The 27,443-nt window shown below is 32.2% G+C and overlaps 1 protein-coding gene across 1 annotated transcript in view; it reads right to left on the reverse strand.

The window, feature by feature from the left end:
• Positions 1-22,735, reverse strand: part of LOC114331368 (ruvB-like helicase 1) — an 80,811-nt gene extending 58,076 nt beyond the window's left edge. The window contains exon 1 of the mRNA XM_028280919.2: positions 22,467-22,735. Within this exon, the coding sequence (XP_028136720.1) occupies positions 22,467-22,607 (141 nt within the window). The 5' untranslated portion in view covers positions 22,608-22,735. The remainder of the gene's footprint in view (positions 1-22,466) is intronic.
• Between the last annotated feature and the right edge of the window lie 4,708 nt (positions 22,736-27,443).

Below are 27,443 nucleotides of genomic sequence, written 5' to 3' on the forward strand. Positions count from 1 at the left end.
ACTTTTTTTATGAACACATTTGTACTAAGGTAAGTTAGGTTCAATCGAACTATGTTTGATCCCAGAATGTGTGGTATAATTTATGACCAATCTTTTCGGGACACCCTGTATATTGCTCCACAATATTGATATGATATGCAATTATTATACAGGGTATTTCATTAACAAGTGTCCATATCGTAACTGGAGAAACCTTAGCACAAAACACGAAAATTTAACCCAAAATACTTAAATAAAATATTCTTCCTTACCGAGATACAGAGTGTTTTATTACAAAGGTTCTAAAATGATTTTAGCCCATGGTTAAAGCACCTTTTAATATTTTTTGTTTAAACTTGACACACAGTTTACACATGCTAGGGTACTTTATCCAGTCTTAAAAGATAGTTTTCCGCTGTTACCAGAGGCGTGCTGTAGGGACATATACTTTCTTTTCGCCTCTTCCCCCCTTACAATCTACGCCACTGTCGTAATAATCATTTCAGCATGTTTTTTTGATTCTGCGTTACTTTTTACGTAAATATCAACCTGTCTCAATGCGATACTGTAAGTAGTTTTCAAGTTATTTGCGTTTTAATGTAATGGATTCAATAAGATTATGTTATTTTAAACAAATACTAATCTTACTGAATGTAGTTTAAAGTACATAGTCTTATTTTTTTTATATGTTTATTAGGCAATCTGTTATAATATATAACAATAGGCACATTTTATCTGAGAAATAATGACATGAAGAGATTGTGACCAGCGCCACACATCTCTATAGAGATAATATTAAATTACTGTATTACATATATTAACTTAGCTACTGTAGCAATATTAATGTCAGTGCGGTAAATCTAATGGTGTCTGTCTCTATAACCGTTTTGTTTCCTGACTGTTGTCTAACAAATTAATTGCAAGCACATTCGCGTGGCTTTCAAGACGTACGATGTATTTTGCACTTAACTCCACTATCACTTCACTGACGGTTTTCGTTTCCAGATCATTGTAAATATCCCTGTTAGTAACAAACCACGGAGCATCGATTATTGAACGTAACACCTTGAACTGGAATCTCTCAATTATGGATACATTCGACTTGGATGTTGTTCCCAGAGCTGCAGACCATATTATGCCCAGACTGATTTGAATATTGTGTTGTGGACTAGCAGTTTATTTCTTGTCGTGAGCTTAGACTTACGCCCTAGAAGCCAATAATGCTTACTAAATTTTATGCCCAGTTGTTTCCGTTTGTTCCATATATGGGTTCTCCAGGTTAATTCCCTGTCCAAGTGCATGCCCAGATATTTTACAGAGGTAACTGAGGGAATTACCCTATTATTTAGTGTTGCTGTAGGTGATTCACCGTGACATTTTGTAAAAACAATATGGTTTGATTTTTGTTCATTCAATTTAATTCTCCAATTTTGTGCCCATGTATTTATTTGATTTAATACTCTCTGGAGTTTTGCAGCAGCTTCGACGGGATTTTCGTGTACTGCTAGGATTGCAGTATCGTCTGCAAAGGTGGTGGTCGTGGTATAACGATTTGTGGGTAAGTCGGCTGTGTAAATCAGATACAGTTGTGGTCCCAGAACGCTTCCTTGCGGTACCCCTGATCTGATGGGATATAGTTTTGTATAGACTGACTCAAACTTCACTCGAAAGTATATTTCTGATAAATACGACTTAAGGAGTGTATATAGTTCCTCTGGTAAGTTCTTTTTCAGTTTATACAACAGTCCTTGATGCCAAACTTTATCAAAAGCCTGGCTAACATCGAGGAATGCTGCTGAACAGTAACTTTTTTCTTCAAATGTTTTATTTATAACGTTGACCACTCTGTGAACTTGTTCGACGGTACCATGCTCTTTCCTAAAGCCAAATTGGTGGTCGGGTATCATATTTCTGTCTGTTAGTATTTGTAGAAGTCTTTTTTCTATTATTTTTCCATGATCTTAGACATTACTGGCATTAAACTAATTGGTCGATATGAAGTGGGCTCATTTGGAGGTTTTCCTGATTTTTGTATAAGGATAATTTCCGCAATTTTCCATTGGATTGGGAAGTGTTTTAGCCTTAGTACCGCATTACACAATTGAGTTAGCATTTTAATTGCTTTGGTAGGTAGATTTTTAATTACCTCACCTGTGATTAAGTCATAGCCAGGTGCTTTCTTTTTTATTAGATTATTGTTGATTATGTTTTGAACTTCTTTGGGTGAAACGTGTAGTGTGATTTCTCCTGTCTGGGTTTGGTTCTATAGGAAATTGTAGATTTCTTGATCGTTATTTGTTGCAGCAGCTGGTATAGGTTTGAAAACTTCTTCTAGGTATTCGCCGAAAGTTTCTGCCTTTTCATTGTTTGTTCTGGCCCATGTTCCGTTGGATTTTCTAATTGGTGGGATATGACGATGTTGCTGTTTTAATTTTTTTGTAGCCTTCCATAGCGCATAATCGCTGGCATCTGACGGCGTTAAATTTTCTAGGTATTCTTGAACGCTGTTATTTTTTAGTTGTTTTAGTAGTTCCTTCAGTTATCGTGCTGTTCTATTGAGCCTTAACTTGCCATTTGGATGTCTAGTTTGCTTCCAAGTTCTACTCAGATACCTTTTTTCAATTATTTTTTCTCTGACATTTACTGGACAATTAATTTTTTGTTTTGCTTTTGTTGGTGGAGGTGTTGATTTCCATGCAGCTTCCTGAATCATTGTTGTGTAATTTTGGATTTCTTTTTCTAGTTCTTCTGGTGACTTTAATGATACGTTTAGTTCAATATTTGCTTCAACCCTTTTTCTGAAAGCTTGTCTTATGGAATCCATTATCTTTAAACGCAAATAACTTAAAAACTACTTACTTTATCGCAATGAGACAAAAGTATGATATTTATATAAAAAGTAACAAGGAATCAAAAAAACATGCTGAAATGATTATTACGACAGTGGCGTAGATTGTGATGGGAAAAAAGGAGCGAAAATGAAGTATATATCCCTACAGCACGCCTCTGGTAACAGCGGAAAACTATCTTTTAAGAATAGTTAAAGTACCCTAGCATGTGTAAACTGTGTGTCAAGTTTGAACAAAAAATATTAAAAGTTGCTTAAACAATGAGCTAAAATATTTTTAGAATATTTGTAATAAAACACTGTATCTCGGTAAGGAGGAATATTTTATTTAAGTGGTTTGGGTTAAATCTTCTTATTTTGTGCTAAAGTTTCTCCAGTTACGATATGGACAATTGTTAATGAAACACCCTGTATAAAGGTAAATTTAATTAATTGTATTTTGCTTGCAGTACTGCATTTTAATTTCAATTTTAATTTCAATTTTAATTTCAATGGAAATTATTCAGGTATATGCCCCCACGACAGCTTATGATGACGAAGACATCAAACTATTTTATGAAGATATTTCAAAGGCTATGGAAGAACATAAAAATCGTCTCACACTAGTAATAGGAGATTTCAATGCTAAACTGGGTAAGAAACTAAACAAAGAAGAAACTAAAATAGGAGATTTCGGATACGGACAGAGAAATGATAGGGTTGCTACTTTGATGAACTACCTAGAAGAAAAGCGTCTATACGCAATGAACTCCTTCTACAAAAAAGCCCCAAAGAAAATGGACATGGATCAGCCCTAATGGGTCCACAAAAAATGAGATCGACTACATACTGTCCACGGAACGACATATCATTAAAGATGTAACAGTTCTTAACAAATTCACAACAGGTAGCGATCACAGGATGGTCAGAGCAAAAATTAATATCGACAGTAACTATGAGATGAAAAGAAAAATAATAAGAAACTGGGATCTAGTAGATAGAAACAAACTAGGGCAATATAAAGAGAAATACAAATACCAGTTAAAAGAACAACTCACCGAAAAATTAGACAGTGATGATAAAGATATAGACGAAATAAACAACATACTTACAGCAACGATGGTTACATCAGGAAAAGAAATAGCAAAAAAGGATGTTAAAAAGGGCAACTATGTATAAGAAGAAACAAAGAAGCTTATGGATAAAAGAAGAAAGCTGATCGAAGAAGGCAAAAGGAAATCTATAGAATATGTAAAAATCAATAAAACAATAAGCAAAATGATAAAAGAAACTAAGAGAAAAGAACAAGAAATAAAAATAGAAGAAGTAATACAGAACAACAAGAATATGAAATGCTTAAGACCGAAACTCGGCAGATTTGAAATAAACAAAATAAAAGGCGTAAACGGAGTAGAAACAAACATTAAAGACGACATCATAAATATAATCCAACATTTCTACTCAGAGTTATATAAAACAAAAAAGGAACCATCAGAAGAAATAAAAACCCAACTTAAGTCGAAAATAAAAAATGTCAATTCAGAATTACAGCCAGAAATAAGCAAATCAGAAATAAAGAAGGCATTGAAAGAAATGAAAAACAACAAATCGCCTGGAAAAGACGGAATAACTACAGAGATGTTGAAATATGGTGGAAAAGTGGTAACTAATACTCTCTATTCCCTTTTTAACAAAATATTAAAAGAAACAAGAATCCCAAACAACTGGAAGGAATCCGTAACCATTATCTTACACAAGAAAGGGGACAAAGCAGATATAAAAAACTACCGTCCTATAACACTCCTCAATGTAATGTATACACTCCTAACAAAAATTTTAACCAATAGATTGACGACAAAATTCGACGGATACCAATCGAAAGAACAAGCTGGTTTTAGAAAGGGATTTAGCAAAAGTGATCATTTATTAAGTATGAAAATCCTTATAGAACGAGCAAATGAATACAACATCCCTCTATATGTAGCGTTCATAGATTTCGAAAAGGCTTTTGACAGTGTCGAACATTGGGCAGTGAAAAGTTCTTTGATTAACAGCAGAATTGACCACAGATATACAGACCTAATAGCCAATATATATAAAGATGCCACAACAACAATTAAAGTATACGAAGGAACACAATCAATTCAAATAAATAGAGGCGTAAGACACGGTGACACAATATCACCGAAACTTTTCAATCAGGTTCTGGAAGATATCTTTAAAAGATTAGAATGGGAAGAAAAAGGTATAAAAATTTATGGACAACGCTTGAATCACCTAAGGTACGCCGATGATATCGTATTGATAACCGATAAAAAAGAAGAATTGTTTGAAATGATGAAAGAACTGGACATAGAAGCCGGAAAGATAGGCCTTAATATGAATTACAGCAAGACCAAAATCATAACAAATACAGATAAGGACATCACAATGAGGATCGGACAAGATGAAATAGAACAAGTTAACGATTATATACAGGGTGAGTCATAAGGAACTGTACATACTCCTACCTCGTATAGAGTCCCCTATGGGGAATAACAAATGACCATTAAAAAGTGTCTGCTCCCATTGTTTAATAATATACAGGGCGAGTTTCGCATTTTGACAGAAATTTGTATTCGTCATAATTTTTGAACGGTCAGATCGATGTGTCTCTTATTTTGATCAATCGTTACACTATTGCCACCTAATCAACTGATTTATTCAAACTAGAAAAAAATCAGGTCCGGCTTTAAAAAAATTAGTTCGTTTGGGTCTTAGAAAAAATTTCACCCTGTATAAGCTTTTTGAAAATATGAATGCAATTAAAATAACATGTTATCACCCAATCAACTGATTTATTCAAACTAGAAAAAATCAGGCCCGGATTTAAAAAATTAGTTTGTTTGGGTCTTAGAAAAAATTTCACCTTGTATACGTTTTTTGAAAACTCTAATATGAATTTTACAAATAAGACAAATAGGCAATTAAAATGGCATATTTATTTTTTCCCCACACGCTTACTTATTTTTTTATTAAAAAATCAAATTTGACTATGCATAAAAAGTTTGGCAAAGTTTTTGCATAGATTTAAAAAAATTAACTTTTTTTACAAAAATTAATTTACAAAAACAACGTTTTTCTTAAAATTAAAAGTTTTACCATTTTTTTTTTCTATAACACGTCTAGATCTAAAACTTCCCATAACACTTCTTTTGGACTCTATAGTTTAACATAGACGTGATCAAATTGATAAATTTTAAATTTTTCCACCTAATTTTTGCGATTTACAAGTTTGCAACTTTTACAAGAAGAAGACTGAAAGTCTACAACAATTTTCATAGTCTTCATAATGGTAAGAGGTATGTGCTGTAAAAATTTCAGAAAAAAAATATTAAAATGGAACAGAGTTGTAGCGAGTTAAACCGTGAGTTCATTTTTTTTTTCATTTTTAGAAAATTCCGATTTTGACAAATTTGATTTTTTAATAAAAAATTAAGTAATCGTGTGGGGAAAAAAATAAATATGCCATTTTAATTGCCTATTTGTCTTATTTGTAAAATTCATATTAGAGTTTTCAAAAAGCGTATACAGGGTGAAATTTTTTCTAAGACCAAAACGAACTAATTTTTTAAATCCGGACCTGATTTTTCTCTAGTTTGAAGAAATCAGTTGATTGGATGGTAACATAAATTACTTATTTGTGCAAAAAAAACTAATTTTTGTAATAAAAGTTATTTTTTTTAAATCTATGGTTCACTTTACCAAACTTTTAATTCATAGTGAAATTTGATTTTTTTATAAAAAATTAAGTAATCGTGTGCGGAAAAAAATAAATATGCCATTTTAATTGCCTATTTGTCTAATTTGTAAAATTCATATTAGAGTTTTCAAAAAGCGTATACAGGGTGAAATTTTTTCTAAGACCCAAACGAACTAATTTTTTTAAAGCCGGACCTGATTTTTTTCTAGTTTGAATAAATTAGTTGATTAGGTGGTAATAGTGTAACGATTGGCCAAAATAAGAGACACATCGATCTGACCGTTCAAAAATTATGACGAATACAAATTTCTGTCAAAATGCGAAACTTGCCCTGTATATTATTAAACAATGGGAGCAGACACTTTTTAATGGTCATTTGTTATTCCCCATAGGAGCCTCTATACGAGGTAGGAGTATGTACAGTTCCTCATGACTCACCCTGTATATCTGGGTCAAATTATAAAACTTAACAAGGAAAACCAAACAGCAGAGATCAAAAGACGAGTTAGACTGGCATGGGCGGCATTTGGAAAACTAAGCTACATCCTTAAAAACAAAAGATATCCACAACATCTTAAGACCAAGGTATACAATCAATGCGTACTCCCTGTTCTCACTTACGGTTCCCAAGCGTGGACGTTTACAAAAGCAAACATGGACAAGATCATAAAGACGCAAAGAGAAATGGAAAGGCAAATGCTGCACATAAGACTATTGGATAAAAAGAGAAACGAGTGGATAAGAGAGAAAACCAAAGTTAGGGATGTTAGACAAGAAGTCGCAAAGTTGAAATGGAGATTTGCCGGACACACTATAAGACAAAAGGAAGACCGATGGAACAAAATTCTCATAAATTGGAGACCGTGGGAATATAAACGAAGCAGAGGAAGACCACAAATGAGATGGGCAGATGATGTCAAGAAGCACGTGGGCTCTAGGTGAATAACTGTAGCTACAGACAGAGAAGAATGGAAAAGTATTGGGGAGGCCTATGTCCAAAGATGGACCGAAGAAGGCTAATTAGATAGATAGACTGCATTTTAATAACTAATTTTATTTACTACATAAAATTGTTTACGTTTTAATAACATAACCTGAGTCTTATTTTTTCTTCTTTTTAATTTTTTTGGACTATGGCCAGTAACCAGGACTAATATAATTGGCCAATATAATTAAAAGTGCGAAAAATGTTGCTGAGTAGTAGAAACCAGGTGTCGCTTTGCCGAACTTGCACGATCCCAATACAATTTTGTTAGAAATATATCTAAATGCAAACTGTGATAACTAGATAAATTTATAAAGTGTTTTTGTTAGCCCCTATTACATTTGGGTCTTTTTTCCTCAGAAACATTTACTTCAACTTTGTTAAAACGCTGACCTAACTAAGAAAGGGTTCTTATTTTAGAGACAATTTTCACAAAAACTAATCGTAAGTATAAGATCGGTCTTCCTTGACGAGAAGTAAACACACAGCTTGCTTCACATTCTGCGCTATTCTGCGGTGTAACTAACTTGGGTCTGTATTCATACGAAAATGTTAAGTACATATTTAACTAATTTCGCGCTAAACAAATATAGACACTTGGTGCCATCTCTTAGCGAATATTATTATTAACGTCATAGGTCTTTATTCACGCGATAGATACTTTTATTTTTAGTATATATGCATTAAGTAATAAGTCAATTTCGTCAAATTTTGATTTAAACCTACGTTCTTGCGAAGCAGCGATATTGGTTCACACTTAGTTATACAACTTTAAAGAGATAATTCAAGATAAAACTTTTTTTTTAATTTTTTAATTGTCATATTATTAACAAGAATACATGCAAAAATATGTGTGAAATATATCTAAAAAGAAGTGGTCTAAAAAAATACCACTACTTTTAGCATAGCATAACATGCAGTTTTTATTAAATTCAGTAATACTAAATTTGCTAAAAAAAATTAAATGATGACGTTACGAATTGCACCGTTATGAACTGTCGCCGTTATGAATTGTCCATTACCATTTGTCGGATTATGAACTGTCGCATTACGAGACGTCATGGAACCCACGAAATTTGTAACATTAGTGACTCAAAAGATGGTATCTACACTTGGATTAAAACAATTTTCAATTCAAACCATATTGCCCTTGTTGCCATATTGTGAATGTGACAGGAAAGCTGGGATTAATAATGTTTTATTAGAAGACCATTGACATTACGACTTACATTAGTTCTATTTATACAATTGATTTATATAATATATGTTCATTTATTTGACTAACAACATATTTAGTAGTTCTCAGCATGGTTTTCTCTTGAAACTTTTCAAATTCAAATTCAAAACTTCTGTTGAGACTGATAGCTATGATTATGTGAAAAGAATTTTGGAAAAACTGGAAGCAAAAATTAAATCTTTAGGCGCTTTTCTAATCCTTTATTGCAGGAAGTTTGGAAAAAGTATGTATACGGAGGGATATACAATTTTCTTGACCTCAAAAACATAAATCTATACTAAATTTACATTCAAGATGCAGTAGAAATAAACAAACCAAGACACGTTAAATACTACTAGGAGCAGTCCCGAATCATAATTTATAAAATTTGGAAATCATGATTTGGGATTTACAATGTACATAAATTGTAAATTATGATTCGGGAGTGCTCCTAGTAGCATTTAACATGTCTTGGTTTGTTTATTTCTACTGCCTCTTGATTGTAAATTTAGTTTAGGCAGTCGCTAGGGGAGCATTTTGGGACTCTTCCTCTTACTGGTCTACATAAACGATCCATCAGATAGACTCTTCCCTAGTAAAGAGATAGACTCTTCCCTAGACTAGTAAATGACTCTTCAAGTATTGAAAATTTTACTAATGGTTCAACATGCTTTTATGGGACAGATCCTTCTTATGCCCTCTCCAAAGGCCAGATTCTGCAGTAAGCCGAGAGATAGTTTAGAGGGAACAAACTTTTGCTCAACTCAAAGAAGATAAGTTTTCTCCTGAGAATCTTCAAAACATACATGTTTTGTCAGTCTATTATGCAAAAACACTGCAGTATCAAATAATTCTTTTTGGGGCTGCAGTATACAATTATATGATTTCTGTAGTCTAAAATAGCTGTTAGTGTAATTATGAAAGGAGCGCCAGGGGGCCCTGTTGAGGTAAATTCAAACTCTTAAACATTTTGTGCTTTTTAAGTGTTTATACAGGGTGTTTCATTAGTAATTGTCCATATAGTAACTGGAGAAACCATAGCACAAAATATGAAGATTTAACCTACAACACTTTAATGCAATATTCCTCCTGACTGAGATACAGAGTGTTTTATTACAAATATCCTAAAATGATTTTAGCCCATTGTTTTAACACCTTCCAATATTTTTTGTTCAAACTTGACAAATGGTTTACACATGTTAGAATACTTTAACTAGTGTTAAAAGACAGCTTTCCGCTGTTACCAGAAGCGTGCTGTAGGGATATATACTTAATTCTTCCACCTCACAATCTATGCCACTGTCGTAATAATTATTACAGCATGATTTTTTTATTCTTTGTTACTTTTTACATAAATATCATCCTTTTGTCTCATTGCGATAGAGTGAGAAGTTTTGAAGTTATTTGCGTTTAAAGGTAATGGATTCAATAAGATTATGTGTTCATACACTTAATCTTATTGAATCTTTAAATGCAAATAACTTGAAAACTACTCACTCTATCGCACTGAGACAACGAATGATATTTACGTAAAAAGTAACAAAGAATCAAAAAGACATGCTGAAATGATTATGACGACAGTGGCGTAGATTGTGAGGGGGAAAAAGGGGGGAAAATTAAGCATATTATATCCCTACAGCACGCCTCTGGTAACAGCGGAAAACTATATTTTAACACTAGTTAAAGTATTCTAACATGTGTAAACCGTTTGTCAAGTTTGAACAAAAAATATTGGAAGGTGTTAAAACAATGGGCTATAATTTTAGGATATTTGTAATAAAACACTCTGTATCTCGGTAAGGAGGAATATTTTATTTACGTGTTTTAGGTTAAATCTTCATATTTTGTTCTAATGTTTCTCCAGTTACTATATGGAGAATTACTAATGAAACACCTTGTATATTTGAATGCATTATGTTTCTTTTTAAAAATTTTCGTTTGTTCTATCTTTTACTCGACTCAATCATTAGTACAATACACCAAGCACAAATTTGTGCATGTGTGTTTTATTGGTACTGGTTGTTACAACCAAACAGCTAATCAATTTCATAATAATTTTAGACTATTTGTGCATTCCAACAATGACACTTTTGAGTTACTACTCTGATGTTCCACGTGAACATATTGTTATTTATCACAAAAACTGTTGTATTTTCCTTTGATATTCAAATTAGTGACAAATATTTTAAACGAAAAGTGACATAACTCAAAATGTTGATGATTTTTTTTTTTGTTAAAGTAGATATCACTTTTTGTTTGTTTTGCTTCTTACACAATTAGAAATATTCACTTATTCATATTCTGCATTTTTAATTTTTGCAGTTAGTTACCATTTAAAACTTAAAGTTAAATTAAGATCTAAAAAATACATTTTTGTCGCCTCTCAAAAAGTTGATTTTTGAGTTGTGATAGTTTTCTTCTGGATGAGCGATTTATTTTTCTACTTAAAATATTTTTTATATTAATAGACCATAGATTTGTCTTAATTTTTTATTGGCCCAAATTAAACTTTATTAACTCTTCTCTATTACAAATGAGGTGCTCAGAGCAACAGTGGCACACCCACACTCCACAATTTGCCCAAAACACTTTTATTACATTAAAGTTATCCCATTTTAAGTATTTTCAGATGCAGAGTGGCTCAAGTAACCAATGCTTGAGCCACGCTGCATCTTAAAATACTTAAATAATTTTTAATGTAATAAAAGTGTTTTGGTAAAATTGTGGGTTACGCCACTGTTGTTCTGAGCGCCTCAAATTATAGTTCACAACACATCTTGAAGTGTCATGTTCACCTTAGTTACTAACTAACATTGGCTGTCACCAACAATACTTTGTCGACAACTTTTTAAAGAGGCTTGTTGTGCTAACTCTATACCATTGTCTAAAAGTTCTTAGCTAGGATGTACGCCTATGGGGCTCCATTTCCTTCTGTTATTAATGTTAGTTCATACTTGTCATTTTTTAAGACGTGCCAATACCAAGACGTGAAAGCTTCTGGTTTTTATCCAATTTTAGAAGGATGTTCATTATAGAATACAGTAATACCCCGCACTTACGCGATAGGTGGGACAGAGCGATAACCGCGTTTGTCAAATTCGCGTTAGGGCGAAGTCCCATGTATCCGATTTCCGATGATACGTTGATCCGAATGTATTCTCATTGGTCAGAATCGAATCAGAATATTTTCGCGCCGAATTTCATCCGAAAGTTTTAACTATGCTTCTGACATCGGATAAAGTTGAAATTATTTTAAGTTTTTCCGATAAAACCGACGTTTTGTAATTGTAACGTAACCTCATTTTATTTCTGTGCATTCAACTTATTGAAACATGGATTTGAATCGAAGAAGTTATGTTCGTGAAGTTAATAAAACCATATTATTATGTCTGCTTCTTTTACTTCGTGAAAACAAACCAAACCAAAATGTACAATGCGGCCAAGAAGATATTGGGTTTGTGAAATATTTAAACAAAGAAAGTCACAAGGGGCTTTTAATAATTTATTGCAGGAAATGGAGCTAAATGATGTTGATAAATATTTCAACTCTTCCATAGATTCTTGCATCTCTTCCATTGTTTCTTCAACCTTATCCATAACAACATCATACTATAAATAATATTTATAGTATCATGCATAATATTAATTACAAATTACAACAATTGCAATTACTAACCAAACCAAACAAATAACAAATGTCAAACAATAAACAAAAAATTGACATTTGACCATGGACAGTTGACAGTTTATACGGATTTTCGTATCCGATAATCGCAACCATGTGACAGCTGCTAAACTAGCTACTACGAAAAGAAACGATTTTCATATGTCGGATATCGGATACATGGGACTTCGCCCTACGTCAGGGTGTAATTTCACATATTTTTCTTGTGCATTTCACAACTTATATCAGGTGAATGAAGTCCCCAACAACACTGATAGAATCCTGGATCTGATACTATCCACTAATAAAAATACTTCTGTTACATTGAGCGACCACCCATTGGTACCAGCTGATAGATATCATCCTCCATTGAACATTCAGATTAAGACTAATACGAATCACACAAATGAAGACAGTCCTCAGAATGATATATTTTATTATGATTTTAAATCAGCTGATTTAACTCTCTTAAATGACTGTTTAAGTCAAATTAATTGGGATGAATTATTATTAAATCACTCAGTCAATAATATGGTAAACATTTTTTATGATATTCTGTACTTTTTTGTTCATGCTGTAATTTCTCAAAAAAAAGTATCTAAAAGAAAATTTCCATTATGGTTTACCCCAGAGTTGAAGCAGCTGACAATCCAGAAAAAACAGGCTCACAAAAGATTTAAAAATTCAGGGTTAAGAGGTGATTATGTTGATTATAGCATACTTCGAGCTGAGTGTAAAAACTTATCTCAATTGTGCTACCTACAGTTTGTTGAAAAATCTGAATTTTCTTTAACAGATCAAAGAAATATAAAACAGTTCTGGAACTTTGTTAAGAGCAAGCGAAGTGGAACTGAATTACCACCTTTGTTGTTCTTTAAAGATAAAGAATGTCAGTTGGGACCTGATCTGCCTGATCTTTTTGCAGAATATTTTCAGTCAGTTTACACTGACAAAAATATCAATCCACAAAGTAAACCCTCATTTAATCATATTTGTATCTCTGATTATAACATTCCTATATCAACCATTTACGAGGAGATGGCTAATATTGACATAACGAAGGGACCAGGTCCAGATGGCATCCCTCCTTCAGTTCTGAAATCTTGTAGTTTTGTTCTTTCACGTCCACTCCATGTGATATTCAATAAATCTCTTGCTTCAGGTATCTTTCCAGATTTCTGGAAAGCGAGTTATCTTACGCCTATCTATAAGTCTGGTAACAGAGCTGATATATCCAACTATAGACCAGTATGCAGTCTTAATTCCATTCCAAAATTATTCGAGAAAATAGTAGCAGCTTATTTAAGATCAAAATTAAGTTTGTCAGTAATAGAAGAGCAGTTTGGGTTTCTTAGCAAAAAATCTGCAGAATTAAATTTAATTACTTTTACTAACTATCTGTCGGATGTCTTGGATGGGGGTGGGGAGGTTCACGCGATCTACACAGACTTTTCCAAGGCATTCGACAGGGTAAACCACAAAATCTTGCTCAACAAACTAGAAACTGTTGGTATTCAGGGAACATTATTGGAATGGCTAGCCAGTTATCTAACTGAAAGATGGCAAACTGTAAAGGTAAATAATTACATGTCTAAAAATATTCCCAACCCCTCTGGAGTACCGCAAGGGTCCCACCTGGGACCCTTATTATTTTTATTATTTGTCAATGATATTTCGGACTGTTTTAGATTTGCTGAATTCTTGTGTTTTGCAGATGACCTGAAATGCTACCTCAAAATATCCTCCAAAGAGGACTGTCTTAAACTTCAATCAGATCTGGCCAGATTGGATGAGTGGTGTGAGATCAATGCCATGGATCTAAACATCACTAAGTGCAACTCCATAACTTTTACTAAGAAACTTATTAAAATTAATTTTGAATATAGTATTAAAGGAACACCATTGTCCCAAGTCTCATTAATTAGGGACCTTGGGGTCACAATGGACTCCACACTCTCTTTTGTGAATCACATTGACATCATAGTTTCTAGAGCACTTAGGATGCTTGGATTCATTAAGCGAAGCACACATGACTTTAGGAGTATTAATGCTATTAGAGTGCTGTACTGTAGTCTCGTCAGGCCTTTATTGGAATATTGTTCTTCAGTCTGGAACCCCCATTATACTTCACACATTCACAGAATTGAGCAGGTGCAGAGAAAATTCCTTAGGTACCTAGCATATAGATCCAATATACCTCGTTTAAATGAATTTTCATATGATTTTGCATTATTACAAGATACATTTTCCCTGCCTACTTTGAAAGTGAGGAGGGATCAGGCAGATCTCAAAATATTTTTTAAACTCATTAATAGCATGATTGACTGTCCTTCATTGATGTCCACAATGTTGTTTTCAGTTCCATTAAGAAACACCAGATCAGTTAACGTATTTCATCAGCCATTTAGGAGAACCAATGTTGGCCTAAATTCTTATATACCTAGAGTGTCACGAATGGCTAACTGTTATGCTGATAGTTTAGATTTTTTTAATGAAAGCTATAGTAAATTTGTGAGCCTGTTAAAGCAAATTGTGATATACATTTTTCAATGTGATATATTGTGATGTATTGTATTTGTACCTGTCAGTTTTATATTATATCAATGTTGTATTGTTTTATTATTTTAACTTTAACTTTATTTTTCTAAGCACTTTGACTGTTTTTAGATTGTTTTTATATTAAGATTTTATTATTTGAATAATTCTATTGAGGTTTTTAAACTGTAAATTATTGTACTAAAAGTGGGCAAGGCCCGTTAATAAATAAATAAATAAATAAATAAATTATGTATGTATATAAATTATTTTTAATTGGGACCAGAAGCTAAGAAAAATAGCATATACAAATATAAAATTGTCAGTAGTAATTTCACAAGAGCTCTAAAATTATTGAATTTTTCCCGAGTGACACTTTGACAGTTTTAATTTCACGAGCTGAAGGCGAGTGAAATTATGTCAAAGTGTCACGAGGGCAAAAATTCTATATTAATTTTAGAGATCGAGTGCAATTTGTTGCGATTATTTCATGAATAAAACTGTTACAAACCAAAATTTTATTGTAATTTATTTATGTAAGTACAAATTAGTGCAATTGTGTGTTTGAGCATTATTGGCTTCGGAGTCAATGTCCATTCGCCATCTTACCTTTTTGGGATTATTTGTATTATTTATGCGGAAGCTCCAAAGGAGTGCTTCCTGCTTTCTACTGATTTGTTCAGGTATGTATCCAATCACAATCCTGCTCCAATTTTACAAAGAACTATTTTATATACCTATATCTAATTTTCAACGATTTTTGTTTTTATTTGGAATTATTTCTTTTCATTTTGATTTTTTTTTTATCATTTTTTTATGTATTTTTTTTTATTTATTTATTTTTTTTTATTTTTTTTTATATATATATATTTTTTTTGATATATTTTTTTTATTTTTCATTGTCTTTTTTTCAATATAATTTGGGATATTAGACTAGGACACAATTTGACGCTCAGGGGTCGATCAGAGCATTTAGACGAGACAGGTGGACCTCGGATAGGCGTATGGCTTAACACGAAAGGAAAAAAAAACATAGGTTATAAACTTAATCTAATACATAAAATATGTTTGTACAAAATTTGATAAACATTGAAATCTTCTGCTCTTAATAGTTGAGTTAGGTTATATGGTCTGGTGATTTTGGGTATTTTGGCCATTTCTTCATTTAATAATTTAACCTCGTTTATTATTCTAGAACAGCCTAGGATCATGTGCTCCGCTGTACCTTCTTCTCCACATGAACAATTAGGAGAATCACTAAATTTTATTTTATATTTGTACTGGGGAGTTAAAACATGGTTGAACCTTAACCTGCACAAAACAGAGAAAAACCGCTTGCTTCCCGACAGTCTTGAGAACCAAGACTGGCCAGGAGGCTTGGTAACTATGTTTTTATAAAATTTTCCCTTTGGACTGTTACTATACATTTCTCTCCATTCGGCTAGTATTATGGGTTTTACGTGGCAGGCAATTTCACTGTGGGGACATTTATAACTTAAAAGCTCTCCAGTTCTACTTCCTTTCTTAGCATCTTCGTCCACTTCTTCATTCTCTTTTATTCCACAATGTCCTTTAATCCAAACTAATGATACACTGATTTTTTTTGTTTGTAATTCTTGAAGTTTAATAATTATATTAGTCAAAATATAATTACTACTGACTTGGTGGATATTTTTTATTTTCATAATAGCACTTTTACTATCAGAACAAATTGCAAATGATTCTGCTGTAATTTTCATATTACTTATATACAGGAGAGCTTCTAATATGGCTATTGATTCTGCAGTATATATTGTAAGCTTTTCATTTAATTTAAAGGATTTTTTATGATTTTTATGTGGATCAAATATAGCGCAACCTACTTTCTTGTTGTTCTTTGATGCATCCGTGAATATATATTGACATCTGGGAAGATACTTTTCTAAATCCTCCTCAAATATGTATTGTCTAATCCTTGGGTGAAATTTTGAATAGTCTTGGAGAAAAACACAGTTAATTGGATGGATGTTATAAATATTTATGCTATATAATGGATCTATATCTGAAGAGTATATTTCTTCTATTACGTTATTTATTACATAATATGACTCAGTAATAGTTAAACTTTTTTTCAACTTCCAATAACTATGGGTAAGATCCGATGTAAACAGTATATTGATTTTTTGGACTAAGTTGCTATTTTTAGAACTTAATTTAGCTATAAAATTGGAAGCTAAAATCTTTCGGCGATATTTTAGTGGAGTTTCTGCTACTTCGGCAAATAAGCAATCAATTGGTGTACTTTTTAAAGCCCCTAGGCATAGCCTTAGACACTTATTTACTACGTGATCTATTTTTTCTAGTTGACTTTTGGAAGCTTGGTCATAGAAGAAACTACCATAATCCAGTATTGACCTAATGTAGGATTTGTACAAAAGGATTGCTACGTTTGGATCTGATCCCCATTTTGTTCCACACACTGACCGTAAGATGTTAATTCCTTTTTCAGTTTTCTTGATTAAATAATCTATGTGGTTTTTCCATGTCATTTTTTTATCCAGATACATTCCTAGGTATTTTACAGATGCCCGTACACTATACTTTGTTGTATCCAATGTTATTTCTGTTGGAATGTGTTTTCTTTTCCTCGTAAAAATGCAGACTTCTGTTTTTTTCCTGGAAATTTTTAGGCCATTTTCATTGCACCATTTATTAAGGTTCTTATAGGCTATATTTAATTTTTTGCACCCTTCTTCAATATACTGGCATGGGGAATATATACAAATGTCATCGGCAAATTGTAGTATAGAAACGGTCTCACTACATTTAATTTTACTTTCCAGATCTGCTGTATATATTAAGTATAGTACAGGGCTTAGTATACTTCCTTGTGGTAACCCAATATTGGTCGTTTTAGGTCCCAATGTTTCATCATTTATATTTATTGACACTGACCTATCGGAATATAGTAATCTTATACGTGAGGTCAAAGATTGGGAGATTCCCATTTTTTCCATTTTTTCATAGAGAATGTCTAATATGACGTTATCATATGCTGATTCTATGTCTACGAAAATTGCTGGAACGGAGTTGTTATTAGTAAAGGCGATATTTATATCACTTACTAGGTTGCCGATATTTTCAATAGTTGAGCATCCTCTTCTGAAGCCAAACTGTAATTTAGGTAATTTTTTATTATTTTCGAGCCAATGAACTAGTCTGACTTTGATCATTCTTTCTACAGTTTTTAATACACAAGAAGCTAGAGAAATTGCTCTATATGACTCTGGATCTTCCGCATCTCTATTTGGTTTCAGAATTGGGATTGCTTTATATTCCTTCCAGCTTGTTGGAAATTCTGCCCGATTCCATATTCAGTTAATTATGTTGCGAAAAATTTCAATACTTGATTCTGACAAACTAGCGAGCATTTTATAATAAATGTTATCAACTCCAGGTGCTGTGTTATTGTTTGTTTTAAGGCTTTGTTTTATTTCCATACTTGAAAATTCACTATCTATATCATCCGTGCTCAGTGAAATAGTCGGCCGAATATTTGTTTCCACCCAACTTGGAGCAATTTTATTAAAGAATGTTTCTACCCACTCACCTATTTGGATCCTATTTCTTGGGGGATTAAATGTATTTTTTATTTTCTTTATATACTTCCATATATCTTTTATTGGTGTGTTTCTGTTAAGTTGTTTGCAAAAATCTTGCCAAGAATCTTTTTTGCTTTGTAATATTATTTTTTTGGCGACTGCTACTGAATTTTTATATTTTAAATAGTTAGTTAAATTTGACTGCCTTTTATAAAGCAAAAAAGCTTCTTGTTGACATTTAATAGCATTTGCACATCTCTGATTCCACCAAACTTTGCTAAATTCTGATTTGATCTCTGTTCTCTTCTGTGGGATTGCTAGTTTTGTAGCATGATTTATTGACTCTATAAAACTTTTATATGACCTTTCGTTATTACTTCCATCTAATTGTTCATCTACTATCTGAGAGAAAAAAGACCAGTCAGCTTTATTTAAATTAACTTAGTTTTTACACTTAAAGGATAATTTAGTAGTATTAAAATGTGTTTCAATTAGAACAGGAAAATGATTGGAAGTACCTAATGGTGTAATATCAGTTTTCCAATCACAATTTAAAGTTATATCTCTAGAGCATATTGTAATATCTATAGCAGATTTGTTATTACTTCCAAATCTAGGTATTAATGTTTCGCTTCCTGTATTTAAATAATTTAAGTTACACTCCTCTATAGCACCGAGAAGACTTGAACCCGCTATGTCTGAATAACTATTTCCCCATGCAGTATGATGACAATTGAAATCTCCTCCTACCAAAAATGGCTTTTCTAAGCTATCAAAAAAGGTAACCCAATCTGTTTCTCTAATGTTTAGTTTTGGTTTGGCATATATAGAGTATAGATGGATTTTTATATTTTTATTTATTGAAACTGATACCGACACACATTCGACATCCTTTATCGGAGTAAATTTTGGCTTAGGAAAAAAGGTAAAGTATTTTCTTAATAAGATTGCAACTCCTCCAAAATTGTCATTACGGTCCTGTCTAAATATATTAAAATTATTAACAAAAAAATGTGAAGATTTCTTTAACCAAGTTTCCGAAAGCAAAACTACATTAATTTTATTGTCGAAAATGTATTTTTCAAAGTGACCTTTATTACACAAAATTGATCTAGCATTCCATTGCAGTATATTTAAGTTACTCATAGTCAGATAAAATTTGCGTTATACTGTCTTTTATGTTTTCAATAAGTGTACTATTTTTAATTTCTACATTTGAAAAAGTTAAAATATCTTTGATAAGGTTTAATAATGATTCGCAAGTTTTTATCTGTTTATTTACCGTGTTAGAGTCATCACAACCATTATTATAATTTGGTATATTTTTAAACTTATTGAAAACAGGTTCTGTTAAAGTTTTTGGATTTGAAATTATTTCTTTACGTTTTTCGAATGTTTCATCGATCTCTGGGGACATAGCTAACCTCCTTCTTTTTAAAGTAACGGTATAACGGTTAGAATTTGTGTTATTTTTTGCTACACTTGAAAAACTTGTTTCATGCTTAGAAGACGCCTCGGCGTATGATAGGTTTTCATATACCATAGTTCTTTTTATATTCTTCTGTCTAATAAATTCTGAACAATTGTTTTTATCAGTAGCGCAATGCTTTTCTTTACAATAAATGCATATTGGTTCATTTTTTTTGGCAGCTTTCTGCCTTATGATCTTCTCCACAGTTTTTACAACGTTCTTTTGATCTACATTGCAGACTGACGTGCCCAAATCTTAAACAATTCAGGCACTGAATTATTCTTGGCACGTATTTTTCGACATCATACACCATTTTTTCTATTATTACCTTTGTGGGTAAAAGTTGACCTCTAAATGTAACTATAATAGTAGTTGTTGGAACAATTTCATTTTGGTCATTTTTACGTGAAATTCTTTTTACGTGACTTACTTCAAAATTGTTGCCCAATTTTGGTTTAATAATTTCTTTTAATTCCTGTTCCGATAATTCTAAGTCTATTTGTCTTACGACCCCCCTTACATGTGTAAAAAACATTGGGATGTATGTATCGTATTTATCTTTTAAGGTCTGTGCTGTTAATAATTTATTTGCGCTTGTATAAGAAGTTAATTCGACCTTTATTTTATTAGCTCCTAATATTGATATGTTAGCTATGTCCTGTTTAATTTCTGGAACAGAATTAATAATCAGTCTAGAGGTAGCTACCCTATGGAGATTCCCTATTCTCCCTGTTTTACTTTGAACATAAACAAAAAATGGAGCATTATCTTTAGAAGAATATTGATTAATATTTTTAATGAACGTATTTACGTCTACATTTTTCCCGGAAACAGTATCAGAATCATTAACAGTACTTATCTGTGAATTGGGATTTTGGAATCCTCTAAATTCCTCCACTGGAGAAGCTGGAAGATCCGGCAGTGGCGAAGCTGGATGATCCGGACGGGACACATCCATTGCACACTCTAACTCATCTTTATGGGGGGGTTGTCCACCCCCGCTATTAACGCTCATGATTTAAAAACCACTTAGATTTCACTTTTTTAATATCGATATGTGTACTTTAATATGAATAACTAGTTTTTTAATTACGAGGTGAAAACACCGATTTCTTTAATTAGATTTTAAGTATCGCACGTCTTATCAATTTGAGGAACCGAAACAGACTTTGTATTAGTGCAATTAAACACACAGTTGTTATAAATATTTTACGGTTGAAAGTTATCACTTTTATAATTTTTAAAACATTAATTGTCATTAATGTCACTGAATGTATTTTTTCATAGCAACGAAGGGCATTTGACGTAATATACTTGACGACGGGAAATTATCAAAAATTATCAATTTAATTTAGATTTATGTAGCTTTCTATTGGTCAGAATCTCCTATGAATGAAATAATCAATTTAATTTATTTTGATGTAGAAGGCTGCATAAAATCTAACAAAGAGACAACTCAAAGATTTGTTTTCTCCCGCAAAATTTCTTCATAGCAATCTAATAATTTTTTTATCCCTTGTTTGGTAGAAGAAATGCGATATTTGTTATAGTTAGAGACCTTCAGTCAAGTTTCCAACCGTTATATTTGATCTTCAGTTTAAACTGGATCCAAACAATCAAGCTCTTCAATGTCTTGTTCTTCCTCATGCATTTCTATGAGGTCAATAGTTAGCTCCCAATTGTGGGAATTCAACAGTTCTTCAGCGTCATCATTATCAACAACTTCCTTGATCACATTACTAATTTCATAAAAATAACAAACACTCACTCGCAGATAAAACTGTAGATAAGAAATATCTAATATGTACAAAATAAATTCTAGTGATGTGCTGATTTCTTGCGAAAAGTCCAAATATCTACATTGGATGAGCAATAATATGTGAGAGGTAATTCTATTTCATCGATAATCAAGCGATTGTGTGGCGCTCAAATGACTAATCAACAAGATTTGAAAATCGGGTAACTCTGGTTTCGCGTAAGTCGAGGTATTACTGTACACATTCTGTTCATTCCTGATATTTTGAGTACCTATAGCACCACATCAAAGGAGGAGCTAATAAGGGTGTAAGACACCATGCCATAATACAAAATCCTCAATACATAGAACTCGGCACCCTAGTTTGTAGTGTGATGAAAAGATCAGGACTATACAAAACTGGTTTTATTTTGATACATGACGCCCTGGCCTATTCTATTTTTGCATAAACCCTTGGAATATTATCCTAGTTTTCATTACTTTCTCACTACTCAACTACACTGTATGTTGGATATTTCAAACAAAAAACATCCAGGAAGGGGAAGATCTTGAAATGACAATCAATTAGACATTAAATGAGGTAAGTTTTAAATTAGGGGCTGAAACATTGTACACACCATATTATATATTTTTAGTAATTTTTCAAAGAACTGTATATCATTTAAGTACTAAACTGCTAAGTATTGCAAATTATTATAAAAGAAACTAACCTCCCTTGCCTGTTCTTGTCCAACCAAGCCGGCAGCTGATGGAATTGCAAAACCTGCTTCATCCAAACCTAAACCTTTAATATGACTATGAGCACTTATTCTTTGTGTCTTTACAGTACTTTTCACCTCCTCTACCTTCATTTTGCTTATTTATCAGTTTAATAATGTCGTTTGGTTTAACCACACTTTGTTTGATCTTTAAACAACATAAAGTTTATTATTTTGTTGCTGCTGGGGAAATTGTATTGTCAGCTGTCATGTTTCAATTGTCAATTCTTCATAAGGTGCTTCCGCATTTCAATGAGGAAGTTCCGCATTCCATTGACAATCCGATGCAATTTCTTTCAATCAATATAAGGTCTGTTCCTTTGTATTAAGTGTAACACTAGTTCTTGAAAAGTGTAAGAAAAGTGTAAAAGTGTTACACTTTCTTGTTTCTTTGTTTTTCTAGTGTTTACACTTTTTTTCACGATACACTCAACTTCTGTCGTAGAACGCGTACAACTCGTTTCTTTGAAATGCTGTAGGAAAAAAAGTGTAACACTTTTCTACACCTACCTCCGAGACGGTGGTGGATATTACACTCGTCCTGCGCAGTATCATCCAACCGGAGCCAGCTGTTTAGCCGTTAAATGTGTGTGTTTACAAAAAAGATCTATTTCTTTTTAGTTTAATTTAAACTAGATTTATAAATTGAAAAAACTAAAGTAGCTACAAGTTTTAATTTAATTTTGCTTAACCTCCGAGTGGCACTTTCCTGTAATTTTAAAATTATCACTTTTCAGTGATTTTTTTAATATGCTTTTATGTCCTTAAGTTCAACAAAGCATTTCCTTTAATTACAATTAAGCCAAAACATCGCAAATCCTGGGCCCTGGACTACTAAAGGTATCCGGTATCCGCATATCAGCCATGAATATGCGTTCACTACTCTACATCAAGAAATTTACTTTCCAATGGCTCTGTCACTGAATATATCAGCAAGTATAGGAAAACCTATTTAAAACTTATAAAATCAGCTAAAAAATCGTACTATCAAAATTGTCTGAGAAGCTCTAAAAGTGTTGCAAAAGAAACTTAGTCCATAATAAACGATCTTCGAAATAAAATTCACCCAGCTTAAACATTTTTCCTTTCAGACCCTGGAAATCTAAATGAATACTTTGTTAATGTGAGTAAAAATATAACATCAACAGCTTCGTGCAATTGTACTTGAGACACTGTGTCAGGTGAGGTGTTTGAAAATTTGAGTAACTTGATTCTGGGGTGTGAATTTCTAAAACTTTTAAGTGTGGTTTTTAACCGTTGAGAAAAATTATTTATTTAGTGTTGTGTTTATAATTTAATATATGTTTTAAAATGAGTTTTGTTTTATTTTTTGAGAAAAAATTAAAAATACAGCATACTTACAGTACTTTTTTTGAAATGCTATTTTCCAAAGTTTATAAAATTTCTTACGCTCGATTTTATATTAATAAAGTTAAAGTGGACTTTAAATTTAAAGTTTTCTTTAACTGTAACAATTGCTTTTTTTAAGGTAACACACACTTTAACTTTATTATGAAATCGAGCGTTAGTCAAAATTCTAAATGCTCAGTAAATAATAACAACAATTAGGTACTTGTATTGAAAACAACATATTTTGTAATTTGAAAAAAAAACAACATATTTGCAACATAGATAACAAAACAACATGCTTTGTTACGTATTTTAAAAAACTCTCCATCATGCATGCTCCATGAGAAAAGAAAATATAAAACTAATTTCATCCTTATTGTGTCTCAGATGGCGTAGCTACTTTTGCTATAACTACTCAATGCTTTGCTACTCTACCTACCTACATACAATTTGTATTGTTTTATCAAAAAACAAGCATTTACATACTCTGCAAATTGTATATTTTTTCTTTGCATTTTCATATGAAAAAACCGTGGTATTTATCTTGAACTTTTTTTGAACAAGGTGCAATACTTAGGTAATATTATTATTAATAAAACAAAGTATATTAAAATACAATGTTAAAAACTTTAATAATATTAGCAATATTTAAAAACTTCAATATATTATAGTATACATATTATGAATCAGTAGAAACGATTATATTTAAATTTGGTAAATTATAACTCCAATCGACCAGAGCACGACCACACAACCCAAAACACAAGTACGCAAATATGGTTGTGTGAAGCGTGGCTCGAAGCCGTGCAATTTACGAGACTCGCTCGATCTGTAGATCCTTGTGTCCTCATCTCGCCAATTAATGATTCTTTTGAGAAAGGTAAATTTCCAGAGTACCTAAAGACAGCTATCATTATTCCTCTTCATAAGGGTGGTGAAAATCTAATTCCTGCAAGTATATACCTATTGCATTACTACCGGTACTCCAAAATTATTGAGAGACTCATAAAAGCATGACTTATGTCCTTTCTTGTTAAAAACAACATTTTATTACAAAAGTTCGGCTTTTTAAATAATAAATGTACTGCTGATGCCATGTTTTCTGTACTACATGAGGTTTATCAAGCACTGAGCAATAATCTTCACACTGCCACTGTTTTTTGTGACTATGCCAAAGCTTTTGATTGTGTAAATCATGAAATTTTGATAAAAATAACTAAATTTCTATGGAATTCGAAGAATTTCTTTGAATTGGTTTCAATCTTACTTGGATAGTTGGAAACAACTGGTTAGAGCAAATAATACAGACTCTAGTCTCCAAAATATTGTATGTGGGGTCCTCTACAAACCACATGGTTCAGTATCAGGTCCTCTACTTTTCCTTACGTTTATTAATGACATCCCTAGTTTAAAAATTAATGGAAAAAATTTTCTTTTTGCTGATGATACCAGTATTACTTGGAGCAACTCAAATATTGCTACTATACCTTCTGATCTACTCACGATAAAAACCTGGTCCGATTCTAATTTACCTTTTTTTAACATAAAACAGTAGCATTATCCTATACAGGAGCTCGTCAATCTTTACCTCTTAACACATTCACAGACACAACTGCATATGAAGCCACTTACTCCATAAGATGTGTCTACATCTAAAGTGTGTCTGTGAATGTGTTAATAACAGCCAGATCAGTATCGTTGATTCTGTAAAGTTTCTTGGTATTTTTTTTAGATAGCAATCTTAAGGGTTAAAAGGGTCTAAAGGGATAAACATTCACTGAAAGCGATATTATCTTTAATACCTGTGGTGCCTTCAACATTTAATGTCTGACTAAATTATTCTTTATAGGCAAAAAAATTTAAGGAATTTTGAATTAATTAGTTTTTAAATAAGTACATTTACCAGCAACAGTTGTAACGTAATTGTGTCAACTCGACAGTATTTAACTAGTTATTTGAATTTAATACCCTAGCTAGGGCATTATTTTTCAAAATAAATATTGAAAAATAACGCCCTAGGGCATTATAATATAACTGACTTCGAAATCATGTACAGTGGAACCTCGATTATCCGTCTCTCCATTAACCATCACCTCTGTTAACCGTCAGGGTACATACAGAAGTTGTATTGAGTTATACATTAGCAATCATTTAAATGCAAAAAAATAAAAAAAAAAGGTAATTTGATTTGTGATGAGGACACAAACGGCTATCCATTGCTGACAGATAAAGAACTCATTGAAATGGCAACAAAGGCGGACCAAACCTATTCGGAAGCTGACACAGTAGCTATATTGATGCTTGGACACAAGGAAGCTTGACTGTAGCTATATTGATGAACCTATTGTAACTGACAAAGATTTGCGTAAATAATCTAGAGAAGCTGCATCGCATATGCAATAATTCATCGAGTGGTATTCTCAACAAGAAGAAGCCAATAAAGTAGATTGCATGATCTTATGCCTTATGCCGATTAAGAAATTCAGCCGTCGCAAAATATGAAGCAGCAGTAAAACAAACACAAATTTCAGAATATTTTAAATTGATTCGATTGTATGAACACAAATCCCTCTTATATTGTCAAACAAACCATACAAATGAAATTTGAGAGTTGTACTATGAATTTTTATTTTTTTTTAATGTTCTGTTAACCGTCTTTTCGATTATCCGTCATACCCTTGGTCCGGTGCCCTGACAGATAATCGAGGTTCTACTGTAATAATATTAATGTCCGACTGGTATATTATTTGACAAATAATGACATGATTTTGAAGTCAGTTTGATAAATAATGACATGATTTCGAAGTCAGTTAAGTATTATATAATGCCCTAGGCTCTAGGGCATTATTTTGAAAAATTACGCCCTAGGGTATTAAATTTAAATATTCTCCTTTTCATGAACATTTTTCAGTGCGTCACAAATTATAGAAAAAAAGGTAAGTCCGTGATAATACACATTTATGACATTTATTCTAACGTGACATTTTAGTTAAATCTGACAGTTGTCAAATTTTATTTTCAATTTGGAATAAAACCAAATCAATTGTGTCTATTGCATTTATAAAATGGTATTTTCTTTCATTTGTATAGTCTTATAAATTGTACAGATTATATTGATATTATTATTTTATTTAATAAATAATTCTTTTTTGATTATGGCGCCATCTATCGACAACTAGAATAATCACCGAACTAGAATAATTACCGAAGTATTCCCAGACGTGCCTTTTTTCTGTCACATACAATTTAATGCGTTAGAGAGAAATCGAAAAACTGTGACGCACTGAAAGATGATCATGAGAAAAAGAATAACTAGTTAAATACTGTCAAGTTGACAAATAACAACCCAAGTAAAACTATGGTTACCACAATTACGTTACGACTATTGCTGGTAAATGTACTTATTTGAAAACTAATTAATTCAAAATTCCTTCAATTTTTTGCCTATAAAGAATAATTTAGTCGGACATTAAATGTTGAAGGCACCACGGGTATTAACGATAATATCGCTTTCAGTCAACTTATATCCCTCAGGCCAAAGGCCCTCGGTATATACACCATTGACCTCAAGTGTTATTA

This window comes from Diabrotica virgifera, chromosome 4, assembly GCF_917563875.1.
Source record: "Diabrotica virgifera virgifera chromosome 4, PGI_DIABVI_V3a".
Lineage (NCBI taxonomy): Eukaryota > Metazoa > Arthropoda > Insecta > Coleoptera > Chrysomelidae > Diabrotica > Diabrotica virgifera.